The sequence below is a fragment of the Panthera leo genome, chromosome C2, assembly GCF_018350215.1.
Source record: "Panthera leo isolate Ple1 chromosome C2, P.leo_Ple1_pat1.1, whole genome shotgun sequence".
Lineage (NCBI taxonomy): Eukaryota > Metazoa > Chordata > Mammalia > Carnivora > Felidae > Panthera > Panthera leo.
The window spans coordinates 112,865,962-112,884,086 of record NC_056687.1 but is presented as its reverse complement, the minus strand read 5'-3'; the positions used below and the strand labels follow the sequence as shown (position 1 = coordinate 112,884,086).

The following is an 18,125-nucleotide window of genomic DNA, read 5'->3' as shown; positions in this document are numbered from 1 at the left end:
TCTACTAGTGAAAACAAACACAAAAATATTAAACTCAGTATACATGCCCAAATGTTTCTCAGAGGGGGTATATACAGTTAACTATATGAGCTGTTTAAAAATGACAGCCCCAAATTATTTTAGCAGTTTTGCATAGGGATAACGAGTAGCTTATTGTACTATGCTGTGTATTCAGTAGGTATTTATACCACGTGGTGCAGACTTTGTAATTTACATCACTACTATTTTTCATGGGTGTCCTTTGGAATCATTTCAGTTGATCTGGGGCTAGTTGTCCCTCACTTTCATTTAAAAATTTTTTAATGTTTATTTATCTTTGAAAGACAGTGTGTGAGTGGGGAAGGAGTATAGAGAGAGGGAGACACAGAATCTGAAGCAGGCTCCAGGCTCTGCGCTGTCAGCACAGAGACCCATGCGGGCTCAAACCCAGGAACCATGAGGTCATGACCTGAGCTGAAGTCAGACCCTTAACCAGCTGAGCCACCTAGGTGTCCCTAGTTGTCCCTCACTTTCAGAAATTATATTTACCTGTGATGCATAGTCCTCAAATAAAGTACAATTGAGAATTAATTGAGAATTAATCTCAATTAATTCTGCATGTTTTTTCTGAGAATTTAACTGTTAATAAAAAACTGACAAATTCATGATCCATTGTGGCTACATTGTCCTCCAAAATTAACTATGATTGTTTATTTTTAATCTTAGAGATGTGGTGAATCAGAGGTCTTGGATGAGAAGGAGTCCATTTCTTCAGCCTCTCTTGCTGGATCTAGTTTGCCTGTTTTCCAGAATGTGCTACTAAGGTTTTTAGATACACAGGCCCCCTCATTATGTAAGTAAAGTTCTTTGCTTCTAGATCTTAAACAAGAAATTGACCAGTTTTGGGGAATTAATGCTTCTTTTTTTTCCTAGCTTACATCATAATCGAAAGTTCTTGGTGCTGAATATAATGTATATCTTACTGTGCAAAATTTTGTTGCATGTTTTTAATGGAGACTTCTATGCAGTTTTAAAATCAAGTGAGCTTCAAAGATTTAAAAATTTCTAGAGTTTCAAAAATTTAAAAATGAGTCCCCTCATTGTCTAATTAATATTTGGTGGTCTAGTTTTCCCTTTCTAGATCTTTCTTACCAAACAAGAGGAACTATGGTCTTGTGATGTTTCACTATCTAATCACTATTGTGATTACGAATTTTCTGTTTTTGCTTAGTTTTCAAAATAATCTGATTTTCTACGTTTCTAATAAGAAAATAAAAGTACTTTATATCCAAGTCCTTGATACAAGGAAATAATTTGTACATATGGTTGGCTGCTTGCCTACACTATATGGGTTGTTCTGTCAACTCCCATTCTTCCTTTTTTTTTTAATTTATTTTTTATTTTTTAAAGTTTATTTATTTTTGAGAGGTGGGGAGGGGCAGAGAGAGCAGGAGAGATAGAATCCTAAGCCGGCTTCACGCTCTCAGTGCAGAGCTTGATATGTGAGGCTTCATCTCACGAACTTTGAGATCACGACCTGAGTCAAAATCAAGAGTCAGGCATTTCATCAACTGAGGCACCTAGGTGCCCTATCATCTCCCATTCTTCTATCTTTTATTCTGTTGTTCATGGGGAGTTGAGGGTTTGGGAATTACAAACCCAGTGGGTTTATACAGTAAGTGCACACTTAAAAAAATTGTTTATGCATGTTAAGAGGGCTTGATCTTATTCTGAGGCTTTTGTGTGACAAAGTACAGTGGGGAGGGTCTTAGGATGGATAGTGATGAAACAAAAAAAATGGCACATGGAAATGTGGTAGGGGTGGGAAGGACAGGTTTGTGGTGAAGAAGGAGGTAAAACAACAAGAAACAGTACTACTTTCCATTCCTCTCAGAAAGTCCTTGGTTTGGGTTGAATGATACTTTGGGCTGAGGTTCGTTTAGTTAGTTGGTGGCTGTTGTGGGCTAGAGGGAGAGCAAGAGCCAGAGAGATACTGGTGGTTGGGAAGTAGGGGGCAACAGTGAAACATGGAAAAGGAAGCAGAAAAATGCAGGGACGGAAGAGATCCTAGAGAGTAGAAAATAGATCGCCGGGAATGGATGTTAGCTTCTCTAACTTATCTTGTATCCTGGGGGAGAAAGATACACATTTGCCCTTCGTGCCCCTTATCCTGTCCTCACTCCTGTTGGTTCTTTGGGAAGACCTTTCTCCTGTGCCTTTGCTTGTTCTAGATCTGGTTTCCTGCTGTCAGAGAAAGCTGTGCTTCTCTTCTGTCGTTGTTGTTTGTCATTGACTTCGGAGGTGGACGGCAGCAAATGCTTAGGCTTCAGTTTTAGGGAGCGAGCTTCATGTTGCCTAGATTTTGTTTGTCTTTGTTGGTGTTTGTGAGTGCGATGGCACCACAGACTGAGTGCTGAAGGATTGTTCTTAACCTTTTTTAGTCTCTGTCGAGGGTACAAAGTTGTAGAATGCAGCTGCAATATTATCACGTGAGTTAAATAGACTGGCTATGAATTGAGCAAGACTGCAGAGCTCCATCTTTATGCCCTTCTTTTTTATTCCATCTTCCCTTTTGTTTCCAGTAGATCCCACTCACTATTATTTTCAGGTACCTTTTCAGTTGTTACGTTGGGAAGTTTTTGAAAAAGTGTGCACACACGTCACGAATATATAGACACCCTCAAGCTATAAAAATAGTCATGAGCTGTTTTAGTAGTAAAACCAGAGGAAAGCAGTTTAGCTCTGCTTCCCTCCCGCCCACCCCATGTGTACCTGAAATTTTGTGTATTAATTGAATGGTTATTCATTTGCCAAGGACCACTATGTTTAAATTTGAACTTGAGCTTAGCACATCGGATATTGTTTTTTAATTACAGGGGGACAATCAAAACCTCCGTGCCAGTTTTGCACAACTGCTTCTGTATCATAGTAAATTTTCCAATAAATGTTTCACTGTGTTAAAAAAAAAAAAAAAATGTATGGGAATATTGTTAAGCCTTCCTGTTTGGTGGTTTTTTTTGTTTGTTTGTTTTTTGTTTGTTTGTTTGTTTGTTTTTTCCTGCCAGGTCAGGGAGACTGAATTCTTGATTTGTTTCTTTATAGCGGATCCAAACAGTGAATGTGAAAAAGTCGAATTTGTGAATTTGGTGCTGCTCTTCTGTGAGTTCATCCGACACGATGTCTTCTCCCATGATGCGTACATGTGTACCCTCATATCTCGGGGAGACTTGTCAGTCAGCGCCTCGACTCGGCCGCGATCGCCAGCAGGAGAAAATGTAGATGAGCACTATCCAAAGGACCATGACATGAAAATGGAGGTATGCCCCTGGGAGTGGTGCCTGAAACCCGAAAACCACACTCAGCTGGGCAACTAGTTTCACAAGGATTGTTTGGTGGTGGAAGGGTGATTACATTTTACTTGTATTCTCCCATTACCGAACTTGTTTATCTCTACCCCAAACTTGTGGAGAAAAAAAAAAAAAACAAAAAACAACATTGGATTATAATTGATATATTCCAGAAGTTTCTTTTGGATACTCTAAAACTATTAATGAAAAGGTTTGACAGTCCGTAACATTTTTTTACTGGATAGGAATTAAATACTTCCAATTTTATGTGTTTCTAAATCCCAGTTTCCTTGAATGTTGTGACTTAAAATCAGACTTGTTTTGGTCCCATTAGAAGGAGCATCTTTAACCCCAATTCATTCATTGTTTCTGTCTTCGATACAAAATGGGAAATTCTGTTTTAATCATTAACACATATTTTCATTTAAATTAACAACTTTATCTCTCAAATGTTGCGGAATTTTTTTTTTTCAACAAATTATTTTATAATACTGTGAGTATGACTTTTATCATTTTCTGCTGGTTTCTGGTGTTTTGGACATCATTCCAGATACTTAAAGAAGTTTTCAAGGCAGAAAACATGAAGGTGGTGATGAGAAAGAGTAGAAAATGGTGAGAGATTGTGACAGTTCCTTAAAATCAAGCCTCAAATTGGTTCTGTGGGAATTTAAGCATAATGAAAATATTATGGTATTTTTAAAACTGTGGTTATCCTTGTAAAGACCTGATGTTAGAATTGCATGTGTGAATTCATAGTTTGTGCTCTTAAGATTTGGTGATCAAATGGTGCAGGAATTAAAAAAAAAAAATCATTTCCTTAATGTAAACACCATTGTTTCCGAATTTGACCACAGTAGAAGTTTAAAGGCTAAAAACTAAAGTTACTGTACCTGTTGATGCTTCATCTATGTTTCTGCTTTTTCTTTTCTATTCTTGGATGTCCAGGTATCTTGTATCTTGGGTATACTCTTAGATTTTTCTAAGTACAGTTGGTGAGCATGTGACTGGAAATAGCCCAAAGAAGGGACGTTATGGCCAATTTGATTTTTAATTAGGAAGTTTGTGTGCTTTTTCCTTCAAGTATCATGGAAGTTAAATCTTTTTTTTTATCATGAGGATAAAGAATGTGACTTTGCAAAAACAGTGAATGTCTTAAAACTTCCTTCTCTTTTTGGGGAAAAGTAGAATCTAGGGAGAGAAAAGACATAGGATGGTTAAAAAATCACTGTCATAGTTTAGCTTTAGTTTGTAATGAACTACAAAATTTACAGTGCAACTTTCTTTCTCTGGCAATTATCAGGAACAGACTATTATGGCGCATATGGGCATTGACTCAGGAACTACTAATATTTTTGATGAAGTAGACAAGAATGACTTTAAAACTGACTTTGGTTCGGAGTTTCCAGTAGGTTCAACCTTCAAATTCTTATTGACTATTAACCCCTCCTCCCCGCCTGCACCCCAGCTTGTCTCCATCCTTCTGTTCCTTGACCCATGTCCTGGAATGACCTGTGTACTTGTGATGTAAATGTGCTCATTCCATACTCCTTTCTAGTGTACAGTTACTCATCTTGTGATTGTCTCATTTCAGCTCATTCTTAGTTTTGGCTGCATCGCCTCCTTTGTGAATTATAACACTCTGTCCTCCTGGTTGACTGTCTTTTCTCTTTTGTTCATTTGAGACCATTGTCTCTGAAGAATACATGAAGATAGTAGTTTCATCGTGACAGTCCTTGTTGACTTGCTATGTATGTGTTCAGTTTCTAAATAATAGTTTTCCTGGCTCTGGACTTGTTATACTTCTTCAACCATATCTCAGTATGGTTATAGTATTTTCTTCCTCATGGATCCAAATGAGGTCCTTTATGAAAAATCATACTGTTTGGGGTATATACTAAAAGCTTTATTATTCATTAGTTTATTTTTTAAACTTATTTATTTTGAGAGAGAGAGAGTGTGTGCACACAAGTGAGAGACTGAGGGAGGAGCAGAGAGAGAAGGAGAGAGAGAGAGAATCCCAAGCAGGCTCAGCTCTGTCTGAGCCAAGTCTGATGTGGGGCTTGAACTCACCAACTGTGGGATCATGACCTGAGGTGAAATCAAGAGTCAGACACTTAACCATAACCAACTGATCCACAGAGGCGCCCCACTGTTATTCATTAGTGTTGTTAATTATTTCTTTGTGTATGTTTTTGTGGGAGATTTAGCCTTATGAGGAAACATTTAACCTTGAAGTCCAATGTTAACTCTGGCCCTCTGGAGAGTGCAGCTCTGAACAGTTCTTACGTGTGTGTGGTTGTCACTTTGTTATCTGCAAAATGGGGCATGATGTTGATGGTCTCCTTTGGGTCTGAATACGAATTTTGTGGAAATTAACAAAATTTATTTATATATTTTCTTAGTGTTTAAATAAGGAAAAGATAGTGTATGAATGTCGTGTGTGTGAAGTTCTGGCATGTAGCGCTGTGTTGTGTTGCTCTCTTTCATTTACAATCTCCAACATTTGTTTTACATGACTTAGATTTTTTCTCCCATGCCTGGAGAATCCTGTGAGAATGCCAACCCTTCCTTGGGCAGAAGAATGTCGGTTAATGGTGAGAAGTTGCTTAAGAGAGAAAAACCCAGGGAGCTGATTTTTCCATCTAATTATGACCTTCTGCGGCACCTGCAGTATGCAACACATTTCCCCATACCTCTGGTAAGTCATTGCCCATCAGTTGGCACCCTGATTGTTCCATTATGGGATCATTAGCCATTGATTATTCCATTGTGTGTCTCCATAACACATATGAAAGGAGGTGAGTTTTTGCATTTACTGCTTCTTTTGTTACAATTACAATTGTATAGCATACATACGGATGTAGTTTAAATTTGTGATGTGATACTACTGGCTAGCTAGATTTAATGGAATTTTCTAGGTTACTATCCTTTTATCAAGAGCATTTGAGTCACTGCAAATGATGCCTAAATGTGTTTTCCTATTTTTTGAAACTTCATTTATTAGTAGCTCTTATGTGCGTTGTATTGTGCTAGGTACTTGTGGTATCATACAGATGAATGAGAATTGGGGGCATAGGAAAGATGAATAAGATAGGAGGGAGACACATATAAAATGATCAACACTAAAATGAGTGCAGTGATTGAGTGAAACCACATGTGCCCTCTGGAAGATAAACCATTTGACATTCTTGGGTCTCTTCCACTCTCAGAGAATAAGTATTAAAGGGGAGAGAGAACATCTGATTGAGAAATGGGTTAAGGCTTCATAGAAGAGGTTGTATATGACATGGACTTGGGTTTTGATCTGTTGAATTTAAGAATTGATAGCATATGAGAAATACTTGGGAAATTTAGTGTTGGACTCAGAACTTGTGATATGCATTTTGCTGAAGGGGAACAACATCGGTTTCTTGATATTCATAAAAATTGGGCCCAAATCTAAATGTGTTTATATTCTTAAATTACTGTTTTTTCTCCTGGAATTTTAAGTGAAATGTTAATGAGTCATTCTTTCATTGAGCACTAATAATAATAATAATTATTATTATTTTAACAAGTGTAATTTTGAGGAATGTATACTGTTATCTTCTGGATACCTTTGAGGAATTTTGATCTGCAAACTAAACATTTTTTTTTTTTAAGTTTATTTTGAGAGAGAGAGAGAGAGAGAGAGAGAGAGACACCACATGTGTAAGTGGGGGAGTAGCAGAGAGAAAGAGAGAGAGAGAATCCCAAGCAGGCTCTGCATTGTCAGCACAGAGCCTGATGCAAAGCTTGAGCTCAGGAATTTCGAGATCATGACCTGAGCCAAAGTTGGATGCTTAACCAACTGAGCCACCCAGGCACCCCTAAATAGTTTAATTTTTAATTTTTGTTGTTATTTTGGAACTTTCAAAATCACTACACCTGTATATATTTTTATTACAATTTTTCTGTCCAGAGCTATGTCAAAAGTTGCCACAATTCTTTCTTGCACATCACTGGCTGAATACATTTTTTAGCTGTTACCTGTATACATCACTCATTTTCAACATAATGGAATAATCTCACTGTTCATTTAGAACAATAGAAGGGGTGGCCTGATAGTTTAGAGATGTGTCCTGAAGAGTTTATGGATGAACTATTACAGTGCCTGGAATCTGCTTTAAAAATAGTTGGGAGTCAAGAGTGGGGTTAGGCAGTATATGGAAGTCTGGAGTTTGGTTAACCGTTAATGCACCAATGTTAATTTCCTACTTTTGGCAAACGTATCATGGTTACATGAGGCATTAACGTTAGGGCAAACTGCATGAAAGGTATATGGGAACTTTCTGTACCATCTGTGTACCTTTTCTATAAATCTTAAAGTATTCCAAACTAAAAAGTTAATTTAAATATAAGGGTGAGGGGTAATAGAGCAGATATGACAAAATGATGAAAATGGCTGAAACTAGTTGAAGATTCTGTGTTTCTCTCTTGGGTAAGTGGAGCTTTGCTGGCCTTCCTCTTCCTTGCATCTGGGTGTGCAGGACACTACCCAAACATGGACATCTTTATTCTGTTGTTCATGTAATCCTTGGCTGCACAGTCATTCCCACCATGTAACATTCTAAAGACTGTCCACTTCCTTAGAGGAAGGAGCATGAATGATTTCCAGTGATTATGTCTCTCATGATGGATTATGATAGAATTCAACTGTAATGCATTCATACAAGAACTGCTAGAAAATTGATATCATTGGATACAGTTTATTAATAGCTTTCCATCACCTGTTGCCCTAGACTTCCCTTTACTGTGTCATTTAGAATAAAATATTAGTAAGGGGAAAATGAACATATATGCTAATGTGAGATTGACATTAGGAATGCTGTACAGAGTCTGGTTCTCTTTCTTAATAAAAAGGGAAAGTTTGACTAACTTATTATGCATGTGAGGAAAATATAAGAATGTGCTTGGGGAAAAAAAATTGTGTGCCTCCTCCCTCTAGCCCCCGATCTTGAAGATGTGGCCCTAGTGAGTGACGACCAAGGAGAGAAGACTACTAGGGCCTTGACTAAAAGATTCAGGAAAAGAATCTAGTAGTTGTATGTAGGACTATATGAATGATATCTTGATCTGCCTGTCAGTAACAACATGTTGTTAGACTATTGACAAGGACAAGTTTTAGTGTATCACCATTCTACCAGCCTGTAACATAATTGTGTCCTTTACACCTTATGTCAGATAGGTGATGCAGTGCGGGGTTCTGTCATTACCACTAGCTAACTAGAATTTGTTCAGCACTTACCATGTTAGAAGGGTAACAGACATTTTCTTTTGTGCATTTTCTCATTTATTATTCTCTTCAAAATCCGGGAATATTGAAATTGTACACAGGAATTGTCTTGGGTTCAAGCTTCAGAAAATAATTCCTCTCAATGCGGTACTAAAAATAGCCCCGGAATGAAACCTGTTTTGTTAGCTTCCAGGAACACCATTTCTTTCTTTCTTTTTTTGTTTTTGTTTTTAACATAAATGGGAAAGTTTATTAAAGCGAAAGTACACTTTTGAGATGTGAGAGTGGGCGAGCTCTCTGTCTCTCGAGAGTGCTGCCAGGAACACCATTTATTAATCACCGCAGCTAGTACAAATGTATTACCAATTGTTGTAATTGTTGTAAAAGTTGGGCTTTTGCTCTTGAAATGAGAAAAAAACCCCACATAGTCTCAAGTCTGGTTATCTAAACTTTTCAATCTTCTTTTTCCTAAATCTTTTATTTAATACCATCTATTGAATTCTTTCTGCATTACTTGCAGTCTAGAGAATTTGATCTAAGGATTGTGACCCTGAGAGCTGGAGTCACCAATTCTTTAAACTGTTGGCCCCACGTGGGGTCAGTCTCAGACCTGGCACCAGTCAGCCCAGCACGTGTTGTGTTCCTAAGAAGGCCTTGCTATGTGGATCTGGCATGTCTATTTTAAGGCCATTTGACTAGTGCTGTTTTTCCGTACCTTTGATGTGAGTTTCTAGTTCCAAAACAGTAGTTTCAGCAGTTAGTATAGTTTAACACCGTGCTTGGAAATGTTATGGGGTAATATTTCATGTTACTACAAAATGAAAATAAGAAGTCACTGAAGTTGTCATTGCTAACATTAGAAAATCTTTATAATCTATGAGAATATGAGTATATATAGTACATCGAAAACTATCCATGTATTTTCAAGCCTTTTTCGAAATAAACAGTTTTAGTTATTGTTTTAGAAAAACCATTAGATCTTAAAAATTGGAGTAGTGAGCTGGATGATGGACTAAAAATAAATCAGGCACAAGTGGTTTCATGTAAAGATCAGCTGGATTTTATTTAGTATGATCTAAATGGTTTTAAATCGTGTTGCCAAAGGGCTTTCTGGCATCTTACGTGGAGATCATTTTGCATATTTCTATCAAGAAGTCAGTTCCCAATATTCAAATGGATACTTCATGAATGACTCTGAGTCTGTGTCATAAAACTTTTTTAGGTTTCAAGGATAATGCAAGGTGTTGTGTTGGTTCAGCAGTACTTTTTAGGTTTTTTGTTTTGGTTTTGTATGAACGTGGTTTAAGCACCACAAGGGTGCTGCTCGATTTACATTTAGAAACAGTTTCTGAGTAAAGCAGGCCACATATGGTAGCTGTCTTTTACTTAGGCTATCCCTTCTCTTTCCCAATACTTACTGTCACTGAGACAGGAAGTGATAGCATGAAAAATCCCATATTTTATGCACTGCTCTCACCACTTGATTTTTCTTTTGGAGTCTTGGTCTCCTTATGTGAAGCAAAAGTCTTGGTTACTTTTAGGCGGAATGCTTTTGAAAGATGGTAGTACAGGATAGGATCAAAACACAGGTTCGACACTGCCAGGAGCAGCGTGGCCTCTTTGGCTTTGAAGAGTGAAATCCTGGTTGGGCAGTCAGATATTACTTCTGTCTGGCTGAGGGTGTATGGGATTCGGACAATGTGATACGGAACAAAGCATATGATGTAGCCTGTAGTCACTAAAAGTATGTTGATGAGGGCCCTTTTCACATATAGATAATTTTCATTATCTTTGTTTCTGTAGAGTTGTCGAATTACAAGGCAGTTAGATATTAAAATGATGGCTGAGAAATTTAAAAATATTGCTACACATATGAAATTGGTCAGCAAATGCCAGTTTCTTCCAAACTCCTTTTTGAATTCCATGCATCCCACATTTGGCTTCTCCTCAATGTCTTTGATGGGAATTATCATGTTGGGCACCATTATAAGAAGGACCATTAGCCACACCACAGTCGATATCATTTTGGCAAATCCAGGTTCTTGTATCCGATAAATCTTAGAGCTGTACGTCAACTGAAGACAACGATCAATACTGACAAATGCTAAGAAGATAATTGATAAGTACATATTAATGTAGATGAGGCAGGCTGTCACTTGGCAGTGAAATATCTTCAGCTTCCAGGGTGCCACACCCAAGTCAACAACGATTTTCACTGGTAATGCCAGAGTGAGCAGGAAATCAGCTGTAAGCAAGTTAATTAAGTATATGCTTACACACCTGTGATTTGTGTTGTTCTGTATGAAAGCCCAGGTTGCAAAACCACTTCCGATAATTCCAACAAGAAAAACTAAATAAAAAAAATAGGTGAACGGCTCCAGACCTGTGTAAACTGGGCAGAAGAGAGAACTGTTTGTCATCTTGAGGGAAAGGAAGGATGACTCTTCAAAAAAAAAAAAAAAAAAAAAATCCGAAGAATCTGTTTAAAAAAATGGTAGGGACGTTAGTAATTAAAATTAGCGACTATTTTCTGTTAAAACATCTATATTCACAATGCTAGGTTACAATTTTTCTAATTCTTATAGGAAATTTTATTGGTGAACTTACTAGATTGTGTGACTGGTGGGAACGTCTGAGATTGTGAGGAAGCCTGGGTTTTCCATGGTGTGATTTCATGATTTTGGAATTCCCATGTATGTTTGCTTCTAGAAGGGATTTTCGTTAAGAATTTATTTTTATTTATTTTCATAAAGAGACTAATGATTTAAGTTTATTTATTTTCAGAAAGCAAGCGAGCGTGACTGACTGGGAGCACAAGCAAGGGAGGGGCAGAGAGAGGGATAAAGAGAGAGTCCCAAGCAGGCTCTGCATTGTCAGTATGGAGCCCTGTGGGGTGGGGGTGGTGGGCTACAACTCATGAACTCCAAGATCATGACCTGAGCCGAAATACAGAGTCAGTCTCTTAACTGACTGAGCTGCCCAGGCATCCCTTAAGATTTTATTTTTAAGTAACTTCGACACCCAACATGGGGCTCAAACTCACAACCCTGAGATCAAGAGTTGTTCACTTTACCAATCAAGCCGGTCAGGCGCCCCTAGAAGGGATATTTTTGACATCACACTTTTGTATTCCGGTAGTTCTTTTGCTACCAGTTGCGTTGGAAGTTAGTTTGCGGAGGAGGTAAGTGAACTGAAATTCTGAGAAACAAAGAAAGGAAATGAAGGTAACGTTGTTCGGTTGTGGCTGAGCCTGGAGAGGTTTCACTGAGCTTCCTGGCCTGCTTTTTTCGTAAATTGACAAGAGCTCTTCATGCTGGAGGAATGTAGGCTGAGAGGGGAAGTAATGGGTGACAGAAAATTGTACTGAAATTTAGAGGGAGTTACTTTGAAAGTAGGCCCTTCGTTGTGTCATCTACTAGAACATTTTCACAGTCAAAATTGCATTTCATTTTTCTTTTTAGCAGAAAGAGTTGAAGGGTTAGAGTCTGGTCTTGAATTGATGCTTACTCCTTTCTATTCCCTTACTCAGTTTCCTAATGACATAGACCTTGTGATGTCCACTATGTAGCCACATGGGACTATTGAGCAATTGAAACGTGGCCATTTCAGATTGACATGTGCTGTGAATGCAAAATACACACTGGGTTTTAAAGATGTTTTAGGAGATATTATAAAAAACATTACAAGTAGTAAAATTTCACTATTGTATACAAATAGTACAGTTAATAAAATCTCAATATTTTTATATTAAGCATATGTTGAAATGGTATTTTTGATGTATTAGGTTAAGTATGTTATTAAAATTAATTTCTCCTGTTTATTTTTGCTTTTGTAATGCAGGTACTAGATCATTCTAAAGTATCTTTCTGGTTTGTGTCCTAGTTCTATTAAACCGTGCTTGTATGGATGTTTCTGTGTCAGTGCTTTTTTTAAAAAATTATTTTTAATGTTTGTTTATTCTTGAGACAGAGACAGAGCATGAGCGGGGGAGAGGCAGAGAGAGAGGGAGACACAGAATCAGAAGCAGGCTCCAGGCTCTGAGCTGTCAGCATAGAGCCTGATACAGGGCTCGAACTCATGGACTGCGAGATCATGACCTGAGCAGAAGTCAGATGCTTAACCTATTAAGCCATCCAGGCGCCCGTTTGTCAGTGTTTTTGAGAAATTAGACAATGCATTAAAAGCTTTAAAGACTTCTAGAACAAGAATATATGATCATTGGTTACAGAATTTTCAAGGAGAAGCTCAGTTATGTTAGCATGAAAACATCTATCATACTTGAGTGTTTTCTTTTTTCTTTCATTGTAGGGTTTGAAAAGTGTAGGACATGTTCTTAGGACCATTGTGATTGACACTGATAATGCTGAAATCATGACGTATTCCCTCCACATTCCTGGAGGGAATTGTTCCTTCTCCTGGAACAATTGGAGGTTGATAAGTGCAAGTTAAACCATTTGGGCTTCATTTACTCCCTCTGACCTGGTCAAAATTAATGCTCTTAGTGCCATAGGTACATCTCTCTAGTGCTGATTCTGGTGTGCAAGCTCCTCATACATAGTAAACACCTGCCTTTTGTTTCAAAGACCAGAAGATTTTGTGTTTTAGCAGAAAAAAAACCGATACACAACTTCTTAAAAAAAGCAAATAATAAGTACAGTGGCTAAAAAGTCCAAATAAGCCCATTCTCTGAAACCTCCATTTAAAAGTAAAACAACAGAGGTGCCCGGGAGGCTCAGTCAGTTGGGCATCCAACTCTTGATTTTGGCTCAGGTCATGATCTTAGGGTTTGTGAGATTGAGCCCCACATTGGACTCTGACAGCATGGAGCCTGCTTGGAATTCTCTCCCTCAAAAAAAAAAAAAAAAAAAAAAGGTAAAAAAACAAAAATTTTTGAAGTCTTTCTGATCCTTAATTCTCCTAATTATTTAATGATCCACTGTGTACATCTTGGGATGAAACAGTCTACAAGCAGACTGACAAGGCAGATGTATATGAAACTTTATAAAATGTCATTTAAAAGGGTACATGTCCTTCTTTTCCTACTTGCCATAGGACTTCAGAGTTCATGGATAATTCATTCTGTACTAAACTCAGTGAAAATAATTGAGTACTTACTTGGTGTCTGGTACTGAGCTAAGTACTTTACCTTTCATCATTCCTGTCATGTTGGTGTTATTATCCCTACTTTACATATGAGAATACTGAGGCACAACAAGGTCAAGTAACACCCAGGGTTATATAGCTGTTAAATTATAGACCCAGGATTCTAACTCAGAAGTCTGATCTCAGAAGCTATGTTCAAAACTACTCTAGAACTCTCAATAAGAGTAATGATGATGATAGCGATGATGATAATGACTATTATTATCGAGCCAGCCTTACTAAGTGCTTACTATGTGGCAGGAACTCTATTTTAAGCAATTTTCATATAAAAGAGCAGAAATAAAATATCATTCTTAACTTTTTCCCTGAATACTAATAAAGGAAATTTAGACTTTAAGTATTTTGATGTTTCTTTTTAGTATACACACACACACACACACACACACACACCATATATATATACACACACTATATTTATATTTATATTTATATTTATATTTATATTTATATTTATATTTATATTTATATTTATATTTATATTTAAAAAACAAACCTACATTCTATCTTTTAAATCTAAACCTCCCTTACTTTCAAAGTTCCTATGACCTAGCTGCTTCAAGCCATCCCTACAGTCTTTATCCCAATTCTCTAGATGTGTGGGATCGCTACTCTGTGACCTGCTCCTTCTTGCCTTTGTACTTTTAGTTGTGATAAAATTTGGGGGATCATAGGACTTTAAGGATGGAGGGAACCTTTAATGATAGCGTCTAGTCCAAGTCCCAGATCAGTTGAGGACACTGAGTTCTGACACTTGGGTATTGCTCAGGGTTTTCCAGCTTGTGAGAACAGGCTAGAATCTGACCATGTTGCTCATATTCTAGGCTTTCTGCCCTTATCCTTGCTATGTCCAAATCCTTCCTACCTTAAAATGCCTGGAGTAAGTTCTTCATGTCTGCAGTCTCCTACAGGCTTCACTGACTTCTTAGGACTCTGATATTTCTTTTTTAATTTTATTTTTTTAAATTTACATCCAAATTAGCATATAGTGCAACAATGATTTCAGGAGTGGATTCCTTAATGCCCCTTACCCATTTAGCCCATCCCCCTTCCCACAACCCCTCCAGTAACCCTCTGTTTGTTCTCCATATTTAAGAGTCTCTTCTGTTTTGTCCCCATCCCTGTTTTTATATTATTTTTGTTTCCCTTCCCTTAGGTTCATCTGTTTTGTCTCTTAAGGTCCTCATATGAGTGAAGTCATATGATATTTGTCTTTCTCTGACTAATTTTGCTTAGCATAATACCCTCCAGTTCCATCCATGTAGTTGCAGATGGCAAGGACTCTAATTTTTGATAGTTACTGTTTATTTGAACCTTGGCACTCTGAGCATCCTTTCCTTCTCTGGGTCCAAAGCTAGTGTTGGGATAAATTGATCTTTGTCTCTGTCTCCCAACTTTGCTCATTATTCCTTTACCGGGTGTTAGGATTTTGGCTTATGCTCTTGTATTTCAAATGTTATATAATAACAGTTAACACAATATTTTTTTTTAAAGCGTTCCTGTTGCTAATATGATTTATACAAAAAAGTCTCATTTCATAGATGAATATATTAATATTCTCTGTAACTAGAACTGGCCATCCACCCATACTGCCTATGGGTAATTTATTTAAAAATAATTAGAGTGTAACTATTTATTTGATGATGCTGGAGAATCACGTGCTTTGTACTTGGTTTTCATGAACCTCAGTCTAGATTGCAATGAAAAACACATGTTGTCATTTAAAAGTTTTGGTATGTTGATTAGAGGTCTAATTATACTATAATAACATTCTGTGTTATTTATCACAAATTAGAAAACCAGGCGCTTGACAATTATTTCGTAAACCAATTATTTACCCTGTGGAAATTTGAGGTACGCAGAGGTACTACAGCAAAGAAAAGATTTCAAGTGGCTCCTTTGTTTAGATAGAGTGCCCATTGCTTAGAAAATAAATAAACTCATTACATTTTTTTTAAAAAATGAATGTCACAATAGAACGTTCTTGAAATTACCTATTATAATGTTTGCGGAGGAAAGTCCTTTTAAGACCCGTTGTACCCTGTTGTACAGCCTACAACATGGTGTTTGTCCATCATAAAATGTAATGTTGATTTACTGAATAGTTATGTTCACCTGTAGGTAAGTATTCAGTTTTGTATAAATTAACTTTTTTTTTTTTTTTTTTTTTTTTTTGAGACGGATGGCTGGGGTCATCAGATAGAGGAAAGTTCATAGTGAGAATCTATTTAGAGTTTAATAATGGGTGCCTTCTTACACAGCAGCCTTATTATATGTAGGCATTTCCAACTTAAACATTTTAAGCTTTGAAAATCATAGCTTCCCTTTCTACCAAAAGATACTTGAACATACCGAGTATTTAAAGAGACCTACCTGGGGGGATAGTCTCTGAGCCACTGCGGGCTCCTTGCAGGTCTTCACAGAAGCATGAGCTGTTGGCCTGGCCTCAGCAGTAGCAGCTTCATTGCGCGAACGTTGGCTGTACTAAAATTTTCCTTTCCTTTTCGTGTGGTTTTAAAGTGTTGCATATTGACGTAGATGAAACTGTGGTTTGTAAATAGTTTAACTCTATGAAAGTCTCCCAAAGAGGTTCTTGTCAATTTTGTGTATGCTTTCTGAAGCAATTCAGATTTGTGTATTCTGCTAGAGGAAAGATTTTTACTTGTCCATTGTAGTACCTAACAGTTTTTTGTTTTTTTTCCTTAAGCACCCAAGATGTGTTTTCCCTCATAATGATATGAAAGAACATCACTTTTTGTGCCTTGAAAGGGGCTGTAAGTTAAATATATTAGATCTTGAAGCCAAATTTCTGATACTCATCAGCCTTTGGAAGTTAATTGTAGTTGGGATTAAAACAATTGTAGTTGGGATTCTGCTGAGACATTTATTAATAAACAACAAAAAGATGTCATATGACATAGTCTGTTAAAGTTCATGTTTTATTTTTTGGTCATTGTAGAAAAATCTGGAAATAAACAGAAGAAGAAAATTATATGCACAGAGATAATTACTCTTAAAATTTTTGGTATATAAATTGACACAAATTTTGGTACAGATTTAAAAATTCTATGTGTATGTACACCCATCTAATGTGTTATTATATTGTGCATACTGTTGTATGGTTTAATTTTTTCATTCAAGGATATACTGGATCTGTTTTTCTAAGTTAAAAGAGTAGGCCTGCCAGGAGTAGTTGTCAGTTTGGGCCCAACAGCTTAATGCATTGAGACAGGTATTTAGTGATCAGTACATTGTATGTAATAGGACCTTCCTGTGCATTTCCTGTGCATTTAAATTGTTTGGTTAGATGCTTATTCTGCTTGTGGTGAGCACGTGCTCACTGAGTGTCGGAATGGAGCTCATCGTGGTGAGGGACCTAAAAAAAAGTCACTATCTCATCCACATCATCAAGTGGCTTTGCTAGGTTATCTGCTTTGAATAAAGGTAGGTTTTGACCTCATATGTCAACCTTATTTTCTGGAGCTCTAAGTCTGCTTGTCCAAAGTGCAAAGCCATTTCTTCATCAATTAGGGTCTGATTTTCTAGTGTTGCTTTATTGCTCTGGTAGTTGCTTTGATTTTGTCTCTTTTTCTCCTAATTATTAGTTTTCCAGATTAAAAAAAAAAAGAAAAAAGAAAAAGAAACCTCTCCAGAATCCAAAATGAATCCCTTTCGGTATTCACTTTCAAAAAGAAAAGATCTCTCAAGATACTAAATGAGATGTTAAGTTAGAGAATTTGGGGAGAGTTTAAGGGAACTTTTGAAACAAAACAACAAAACACAACAATGTAAGGATGCTTATGATGATAGTGGCTGTTTGTCTCACATTTTCTGGTGTTTTTCCAAATTCATGTAGTGATAACGATGATTAATATGAATATCAGTAATAATTATTACCACTGTTATCATAATCACTTTGCAAAAGAAAACTTTTTACATATATTCACTTATAAATCAGATGAAAAAATCCTACATCTTAAGAACCAACGTTAACTTTCATCATAACAATGCTGGGAAACAATCCGTCTTTTATGATTTGTGTTCAATGTTGTTGGATAGGACTCACTGAAAATACATGTCAGAAGAGGCGCCCTTGCAGAGTCCAGTAAGTGGGCAGTTAGGCTCAGGGTTTATATTCGCTGGGGTCCAGAGAGGGTGGGATGGAGAGAATTTGGTGACATGGGGCTGGCCACCACCTGAGTGGTGAATGGTACTAACAAGGTGGGAAGCAAAACTGGAATGAACGGTTTTTGGTAGTGAAGCTTCTTTTTCCTTTTTTTAAGGAATGCTTATCTATGTTTACTTTCCTGTCCACTTTGGGGGTAAAGACAGAATTTAGAAGTCTGTTCAACTATTATTAAAAGTCTAAGGCCACAGCTTTTGTG

General features: G+C 37.1%; 2 protein-coding genes across 22 annotated transcripts in view; one reads left to right on the top strand and one right to left on the bottom strand.

Moving 5' to 3' along the window:
• Nucleotides 1-18,125, top strand: part of MED12L (mediator complex subunit 12L) — a 333,748-nt gene that overhangs the window by 99,156 nt on the left and 216,467 nt on the right. For 18 of the 21 annotated variants that reach the window (XM_042903238.1, XM_042903224.1, XM_042903223.1 and 15 more), the window contains 4 exons: nucleotides 706-832; nucleotides 3,082-3,296; nucleotides 4,627-4,731; nucleotides 5,848-6,024. In XM_042903238.1, coding sequence (XP_042759172.1) covers nucleotides 706-832; nucleotides 3,082-3,296; nucleotides 4,627-4,731; nucleotides 5,848-6,024 — 624 coding nt within the window. The remainder of the gene's footprint in view (nucleotides 1-705; nucleotides 833-3,081; nucleotides 3,297-4,626; nucleotides 4,732-5,847; nucleotides 6,025-18,125) is intronic. The other 3 variants (XM_042903230.1, XM_042903231.1, XM_042903239.1) reach the window with 1 other exon arrangement.
• Nucleotides 9,566-16,209, bottom strand: GPR171 (G protein-coupled receptor 171). The gene is made up of 2 exons (XM_042903257.1): nucleotides 16,114-16,209; nucleotides 9,566-11,059 (listed from the first exon to the last, which is right to left on the bottom strand). The coding sequence occupies exon 2, from the start codon at nucleotides 10,998-11,000 to the stop codon at nucleotides 10,041-10,043; it is 960 nt and encodes a 319-aa protein (XP_042759191.1). The 5' UTR covers nucleotides 11,001-11,059; nucleotides 16,114-16,209; the 3' UTR covers nucleotides 9,566-10,040.

What these genes read in the sequence shown, in the direction of transcription:
- GPR171 (XM_042903257.1), bottom strand. Translation starts at nt 11,000, where the DNA reads ATGACAAACAGTTCTCTCTTCTGCCCAGTTTACACAGGTCTGGAGCCG.